Source organism: Ischnura elegans (genome assembly GCF_921293095.1).
Source record: "Ischnura elegans chromosome 13 unlocalized genomic scaffold, ioIscEleg1.1 SUPER_13_unloc_1, whole genome shotgun sequence".
In the NCBI taxonomy this organism is placed as follows: Eukaryota; Metazoa; Arthropoda; class Insecta; order Odonata; family Coenagrionidae; genus Ischnura; species Ischnura elegans.
Genome location: NW_025791657.1, coordinates 7,245,217 through 7,254,388, shown reverse-complemented (window position 1 = coordinate 7,254,388; position 9,172 = coordinate 7,245,217). Strand labels below are relative to the sequence as shown.

Below are 9,172 nucleotides of genomic sequence, written 5' to 3'. Positions count from 1 at the left end.
ATTTTTACATTTTCGCCGCATGTAAGGTGAAGGTTTTCGGAGATTTAACAGCAGCGAAAGGGTTAATTTTCAACAAAACTCGCACCCGCGTGTCTTGAATTTTGAAATTTTCATAAAAAATAAACCAGGATTCAGAAAAAAATTTCCTTAAAAATGACTTTTAATTCATTATTATGGCGTGCACAAAGATGCAGATATAAATTTGCAAATTACAGCGGTACATCATTTTGACGACAGTAAGATATGCAAAGCGGTGAATTCAGACAATCACTTGAACGTAATACAGTTTCACAATGTAGCGCATGCAAACTTCGTTTCCAAAATATCCACATGATAGCAATGCTATTGCGAACTTATAAAAGCGGGGCTTTTAATTCCCTGCAATAGATATATGTATATAGACCACATTTTTTACGTGAAATATTTTGTCCATAACAAAGTCATCTCTATTGATATATATCGACACAAAACCACGCGTGTAATACGACCAATTATGCAAAAAATGTATTTATACACAGCAGGGAAGTTATTTGTTTCATGCCTATAAACCGGACACAGTTCCAAGGTAATATATGGCCATCAACCTGAGAAAGAAATTCCTTGCATTCCTTTCTTCCATTTAAGCATTACCCAGGGCCAGCAATGTTTTCACGAGGACATATTATTGTCATTTGAACAAATAATTGCATGGTGATTGTGATGCAGGCATTCAAACTACAACTCAATAATGATGTAATCACTAAAAGGCATGTGGGTACATGAACAACTAAAACAGACCAGTCACTCAGTGCGGCACTCTCTTCATCAATCGTATATTGTTATTAAGTTCTTATTTGCAAATAAATTGCATGTAAGCACTACATCAACTAACATCGATCAGACAATTAAACGTTGATAAATCACACAAGTAACATTGAAATTATATTGAAAATTATTCTTGAGACAAAGTGCCTCCAGTTTTTGTTGAAAGTGTTTAATTTTGCATTGCTTACATTTAAATAAAAATAATTTTCTACCAGTAAAAACAATTAGAAGTTAAATACCCAGGAATAAATTAGTCCTTGAAAATGTAGCAACATAAATTTACTTGAACATATATGAAATTACGTCACAGCGTAATGGAATATTTTTTTTTTCATTTTCATCATCATCGGACATTTTTTTTATTTCATAAAAGCAGAATTCGTAATAGTAGGTATAATTTAACCTTGATTGCTAATGAATACCAATTAAGTAGACAAATAAGACCTGTGTGTTTGCAAATAAAAGAAAAGGTGGACATATTAAAAGAAACTCTTATCACATTCATTGCAATAATAAGGCAATAATTCTTTGCAATGTACCCACATGTGTAAGACACGATTTTGCTTGGAAGTATAAGACTTTTAACATTCATTTCACGAAAAGGGTTACTCCTTCATATGAGTCGGAATGTGACGGACAAGGTAACTCTTTTGTGAGACATATTTATCACATTCATTGCACGAATAGGTTTTGTCCTTCGTATGATTCAAATTCACCGGAAAGGTGACTCTTGCGAGAGAAAGACCTTTCACTTTCATCACCGGAAAAAGGTTTCCCCTTCACATGAGTCTGAATGTGACGAACAAGGCCACTTCTTTCACAAAAAGACTTATCACATTCATTGCATGAATAGGGTTTCATCCTCGTATGAGTCGAAATGTGACTGACAAGGTGACTCTTTTGAGAGAAAGACTTTTCAAATTAACTGCATGAATCAAGTTTTGTCTTCGTATGAATCCGAATGTGATCGACAAGGTAGTTCTTTTCAGAGAAAGATTCGTCACATTCACTGCAAGAATAAGGTTTCTCCTTCGTATGAGTTCGCGTGTGACGGAAAAGGGTGATCTTTTGAGAAAAAGACTTATCACATTCATTGCAAGAATACGGTTTCTCCTTCGTGTGTGTCCGCGTGTGACGGACAAAGTTACTCCTTGCAGAGAAAGATTTATTACATTCACCGCAGGAATAAGGTTTCTCCTTTGTATGAATCCGCATGTGACAAACAAGACTGCTTCTTGCAGAGAAAGACTTATCACATTCATTGCACGAATAGGGTTTCACCTTCGTATGAGTCGAAATGTGACTGACAAGGTGACTCTTTAGAGAGAAAGACTTATCACATTCACCGCAGGAATAAGGTTTCATCTTCGTATGAGTCAAAATGTGACGGACTAGGTTACTCTTTTCAGAGAAAGACTTGTCACATTCAGTGCATGAATACGGTTTCTCCTTTGTATGAGTCCGAATGTGACTGACAAGTGTAGTCTTATGAGAGAAAGACTTATCACATTTATTGCATGAATACGGTTTCTCTTTCGTATGAGTCCGAATGTGACTGACAAGGTTACACTTATCAGAGAAAGACTTATCACATTCACTGCAAGGATAAGGTTTCTCCTTCGTATGAGTCCTAATGTGACGGACAAGGTTGCTTTTTCCAGAGAAAGACTTTTCACATTCACTACAGGAATAAGACTTCTTTGCTGTGTGTGGACTAACTGTACATGATTTCTTTTCTACAATAAAGCTTCTCGTCACTTCCCTCACATTTTTATTCTGCCTTGCTCCTCCGAAGTTATCCGTAAGAAGCCCTTTTCCTTTTCTTCTCACACCTTGGCTTTTACACATGAGCCTTAAATTTAAACTTTTGGAGGAAATGGGCGTGCAAGAACTATTTAATTCTCCTCTAGACACAAAGGTTTGGAGGGACAAATCTTTTTCGATTGACAAATTTGAATCAATATCCAAATTTTTAGATCCGAAATGATTCTTGAGGTGCTTACTGAGATCATATTTTGCATTGAATTCATCTCTGCAGTGGAAGCAATGATAAGATTTTTTCGTTGAACTGTCACGCTTCCCAGAATTTTTGATCATGCAAGTACTTTTCACTTTGTTTTCCCGTATGGGCGCCTCTGGGCCATTCTCCTCATTCTCACTGCTCCTGATAATCTTTATGGTTTCTGTATTATCACAACCACCTCTCTTTCCAGCAATGGCCATTGTTGGTCTATCCCCTCTGATTTTAGACACACATCTAGATTTCGAATGTAACTGTATATCATTAGGAATTGAGCACGACGTTATTTTATCAACAAGCAAGGTATCACATTTTTTAATGTCTTTACCCATCACCTTCTTTCCTTTCCTTGCTTTAGATTCTCTAATCTTTGGTGCACGGACTGCAAACAACTCTGAGGCTCTTTCAGGAGCTGGGGACTCTAGAAGAGAATTTCACATTAAAAATAAGTAAATTCAGGCACGAAATCTATGATTCGCTGAAGTAATTTATGACAGATAGACAGCCTTTAGACAGATATCAAGGTAGCTGCTTAAACAGATCCTTCGGCTTGTTTTATACACATAACAAGGTGTCAGTTAATTTTTTAAGGTGGTTTTCATACATTTCTTCAAAAATTGAGTGGCACTGCTGTTAAGAGATATTGAGCAAATATTGCATGTATCCTCAAGTATGTTCTCCAGGAAAACACCTGAAAGCACTTTTTCATTCATAGAAGTAATCATAACCTTCATTTACAAATGGCATGAATACACATAATGTTAAATCATTATTGTAAGAAACAAAAATTTTTACATATTACAAAGCTTAAAATATGCAATATAGAAATTTAAAGGAAGTGGAGGTGCCAGAAGGGAATTGAAGTTCACAAAAAAATCATTGCCAGGTTAAAATATCAAAGAGAGGAAGATGGTAGGGCATTAATATCGCATATTATGAGAACTTAGCGTCAGGGACAACATATATTTTAAAAATAAATGATTGTAAGAATAACAGTTGCAGTAAATGAAGATCACATTTCTCTCAATTTCTAATGAAACTTTAATAACCACTACACCTTGCATTATTTATAAAATTATTTAGTGTAAAGGCATGGTGTTTTTATGATCTCATGCCTAGATTAACATTAGGGATGTTAAGATGGGATACTTCATATCCAAATATCCACGGTTATTGCCTTCATCAGATACATCGGGTCCAAAGGTGTGGAGGGCATCAGATCGGGATCTGAAATTTTATATTATGGCTTCAATCAATGCACTCCCTTACGAGAAGAGTGGAAAGGGTTCTAACTTTGAATGTGCCCTCACAGTGTCGCTGATATCTCTTTCTGCCAGTATTAGTTTGAAAGCCTCGATGGTTCAGGATGGATTGGTTTCAGAAACCATGAGAACAGATCAGTTATGCAGAATGTTAAAATGAAAAAAGTGTCTTGTTTGCCCAATGCATCCAACATTTTGATGAAAGGCTTTGCATGCAAAGATGCACTGAAATGGCTGTCAGCACATTTTGTAACATATCAGTAGCCTCCCCCACACTACTTCCCAACTCCATCTTACGACCATCTATAATCATCTGGTTTCAGTGGCTGACCCTGTATTCAAGGTTGAATTCACCATGGATTAAGTCTAGCAATCAATCACCATGAAGCAAGATTCATGATTCTTGAGTAAGTCTTTAAGAATATTTATTTCATTTTCTCACTTTGTGGATACATAGACTTCACATGAAAAACCTGAAAATTGGCAAAGCTACCTATCACCCAAGTTGTCCACATGTATCCATATTCCAAGTTCCTCACTCTTCCCTTAAACTCTTTAATAATTTATCTATTTTTAGAAGCAATCATCACAATAATATTTGAATTAGGAAATGACCACAGTGAATTTTCACAAAACTCAAAGAAATTAAAATGTACAGAAATGTATAAAATACCACTAAAACATCATATAAAAAATAAACTTAACAGTTATAAGTTAAATTAACAACCAAATAATTCAAACTTCTCATATCGACCATCAAAGAGGTTGATGTCTTGTACTTCGCTGTGCCACCTTTTACAATTTGGATGAAGCTATAACCTTGAAATACTAGCTAACGAGAATAAGTAAGCATGGCCTGGTCACACACTGTCATTACTCGGCAGAACTACGGCTGCCGCACACAAGATATAGAAATTGAATTTAGAAATTTTTTAGCAACATCAGTTTTTTCCATATCTTCCTCTTCCATGAATAACTGTTAAGCCTATTAAAGCACAGTTGCCAAGAGCACAAAACAATGAATTGGTTGGGGGGGTGTCTATCAAATCAAAATTTTGCCATCATTTCAAAACTGAAAAATATAACAAATTAGCTCATTTCACCAAGTTCCATGTTAATTTTGTCTATGGACGCCACAATTGACATGGTGCATAACTGGAATCTTATGCTCAGTATTCTCCACAAGTGACTCATTGGGAATTTTTTCCTACTACCCAGTCTTAAAGACAAAATTGCTAGGTTAAGTACACTGGAATTCCTATATGAATGCACATGACTGCATATATTGGTTAATTTCACAGAACAATGACCAAAATTTTATTAGACATTTGCCGACCTGATAACATTCTCAAAAAGAACTATAAATCATAAACTAAGGAATATATAGATGGATGAAAAATACATATGCTGCATCCTTCACAAGGTGTAGGTGAAAAGTGTCCAAAAACCGTGTCTCACAATATTATTAAATTTTTCTGTGTTATACATAGTCAATTGGGAACTCTCCTTGAATCATCCCCCATACGGGATTACATAACCAAAAATTTTAAACTGAAATGCAGTTAAACTTTCACAGGTCAAATATATTCATGTATAAGAGCAACTCTGCAAAGAGTGAGCATGAATACAGTGGTTAAAGTGCCCAGTTGTAACGCCAAGGATTTGCAGTCGAGACAGAAAATAAAAATTATCAGTGAAATTTATGGATATATTGATGAATTCATTTGTAAAATAGACAACAAAAACAATATATAAAATATTTCATGCAATGTTTGAAAAATTTAATTGAATTTTGAGATCCAATTTTTGGACATTCGCCCAGTTAGAATTAGTTATAAGTAATTTCAGTGAAGTCATTTTCAAACACTGAAGATCACTCACCCTCCGTCTCTGTCATAGACTCAATGGCCATTGTGGGATTCTGAACCAGTTCTCCATTCTCCGTAACAGTAAGCTGAAAGTAAGCAGATTTCAGATTTACCAAACACAAATGATATCTCTAAAATAATAAAAAAATGAAACTAAAATCTTAAATTCTTGTTAATCTCTGGCATGAATACAAAAACATATGAAGTGACAACACCAACATTAATCCTTAACACTCTCCGATAATACGCTGTCTTATATACTAAAATATATACTCATTTCCAGGGAAAAAGGGTGGGCAAAAAGAATAAACAAAGGCAGGGTATAAATATTGCAGTGCAACAGATCTTCTTCAAAGTTAGTTCTTCTATTCTTGGTTATATAGGGGATTTCTTTGTGAATCTTGTTAACTGGGGGGGAGGGAATTCATACGATATAACAGTTTTACTTATCGGCTCTCTATCATGGATGGGGATGATCTCCTCAGCTGGCTCCTGTAGCTTCTACATTGACCATGGGCTGAGAGAATATTTAATTAAAGTCGTTGTGGGTTGACCTTATTCCTCTTGGCACAGGAAATCTACTTTTCAGTTCTCCTATTTCCGCTTCTCCGCTACTCTTCACCTCACAGTCTAACCTCCACGATTCTCTTCTCTTTCTACCTCGCCTCCACCTGACAGGAAAGACACCATCAGCTGTTGGGCATAGCCTTTGTCTGCAACATGACGCCAGGGTTGATATGTCTCAAGCTGAAATTCATCCGTATTTTACTAACTACAGAGTGTTAGTTTTCTGAGGTTGGGGCAACTGGAGGAAACTCAGGAAGAAGCGGGTTTTCATAGAATCCTCAAAACGGGGAGGGGGATTGCCAAAGCATGTTCTTACTTTGTAGAAGGAAGGGGTGCAGGTACCATCAGCCTCTATTCCCTGATCACAGCTGGTGTTTGGAGGGAGGAGATTGGGATAAATATGGACCTTTCACTGGTCATGTACACATCACGGAAAAACTCCAAAATTGGGTAAGTGGGCAACCATGGTGGGAGGTGGAAACTCTCAACACTCCATTCAATATTCACTCCACACAAACATACACACATAATAACACACGATATTGAATCAATTCTCCTTACCTTGTGAATGCATATTTTAAGTTACCCATGAACCATGCCAAGGGGCATGGTTTACAACACATTTAACCTATTTTTGAAAATATTGATAAATATCTCACAATTTGGGCTCAAGTCCCCGAGTTTACAGTACTTCAAACTCAGGATTTCCCCCAAACATCACTTTCATCCATTAATTTAACCAATAAATCCCCAGAATCGCATAAACGAAAAATTATTGAATCGTAATTTATAGAAAAACCTGTGTGGAGTTGCAAGTCTCCCATCGAGTGCCTCCCCAGGTGGCGGATAGGGGAATGCTCACCAGATATGGTGGGTACCGAGGAAATAAAATACTCAGGGTGGACCAAAACTAGCACTACTGCCTTGTAGTGAGGTGTTGGATCACCAAAGGCTAGAGAACGTAAAACCATGATAAAAAAACCCAGGTCCTCCAGGTTGGGGGTTGGTCATAGGGCTAACAACCCTGCACAGGAAAAAGACCTTAGTTCATGAAAACAAAAATCAGCCTCGGAGGGATGGATATAATGGCCGAAGACCTACGCGAGAATGGAAACACAAGTTACGGATTGCAACATGGAATGTAAGAACAATGTTGAAGCCAGGAAAGATGAAAGAAATAGCAGATGAGATGCAGAAGTACAGAATCGATGTCATTGGGTTACAAGAGATAAGATGGCAAGGACAAGGCAGAATTAATAAGAAGGAATACACCTTACTCTACAGTGGTCCAGTGAATAGGACAGGAAGATATAGTACAGGATTCATTACTTCGAGTAAGATAAGGAAGAGCCTCTTATTATTTGAACCAATAAATAAGAGAATTTGCAAGATAAAAATAAAAGGAAAGTTTAGAAATATGACTTTCATTACAGCTCATGCACCTACGGAGGACAAGACGGAACAGGAGAAGGAAGAGTTCTATGAATGCCTGGACGATGTGTTAAACCTATGTCAAAAATATGATATGGTTACAATTTTAGGCGACTTTTAATGCAAAAATTGGGAGGGAAGACAAAATGAAAGGAGTAGTAGGATGATACTCAATACATGAGAAAAGTAGTGAAAATGGTGATATGCTCGTGCAATTTGCAGCCAGAAACAACTTCATCATAAAAAGTACATGTTTCTCTCACAAAAGAATACACTTAGGGACTTGGAAAGTCCCAGGTACAAATATTGTTAATCAAATAGATCACTTGCTGACTAAGAAAAGGCACTCATCATCAGTTATTGATGTCAGAGCCTGCAGGGGTCCCAACTGCGACAGTGATCACTACTTAGTAAGGGCAATCAGTAAGCAAAAATTGGCAAAAACCAAAGTAACATAAAAATCAACCAGAAAACATTGGAATGCTGGAAAACTGAACATCCAACAGAACTTAGAGAAGTACCAAAGAGGTATGGAGAGAAAACTTTTCGAGTAACAGGCAGATAAGAATATCAATGAAAAATGGAATGATTTAGTAACAATCATTAAAGAAATAGCAGCAGAAGAAATCGGTGAAAGATAGAAGGAAAGTAATAGTGACTGGTTTGATGCAGAATGTATGGATGCCATTAGAATTAAAAACAAAGCTCGGGAAATAATGATTGCTAGGGATACAAGAGGTCATAGAAGAGAATATAAAAGGTTAAGAATGGTAGCAAATAAGGTGTGCAGAAAAAAGAAATCAGAAGCAATTAAAAAGCAGTTACAACAAATAGAAGTATTAAGTGATCAAACAAGTGAAGTAAGAAAATTTTACAAAGCTGTCAAAATAATGACAAAAGAGGGGTACACTGCGCAATTGGGCATGTATAGGGACAAGGAGGGAAAGATACTGGGAGATTATGACAAAATACTAGAGAGATGGACAGAACATTTCTGCGACCTGTTGAATGATGAAGGGTTTGAGGAAGAGAGCGAGGCACATGAATATCAAGAGGGAAATGGTGAGGACGTTATTGAAGAGCCTACGATGGAGGAAGTGGAAGCGGTTGTCGGGAAATTAAAAAATAATCGGTCACCTGGTGAAGATGAATAGAAGCCCCATAACTTATTAAGAAAGGCGGAAATACACTCATGAGATGCATGCATGAATTGATCAGAG

General features: G+C 36.7%; 1 protein-coding gene across 1 annotated transcript in view; it reads right to left on the bottom strand.

The window, feature by feature from the left end:
- Positions 1-626: 626 nt before the first annotated feature.
- LOC124172542 overlaps positions 627-9,172 on the bottom strand; it is a 29,973-nt gene continuing 21,427 nt past the window's right edge. Inside the window, exons 7-9 of the mRNA XM_046551987.1 lie at positions 5,968-6,040; positions 2,445-3,245; positions 627-739 (exon numbers count right to left, since the gene is read on the bottom strand). Coding sequence (XP_046407943.1) covers positions 627-739; positions 2,445-3,245; positions 5,968-6,040 — 987 coding nt within the window. The remainder of the gene's footprint in view (positions 740-2,444; positions 3,246-5,967; positions 6,041-9,172) is intronic.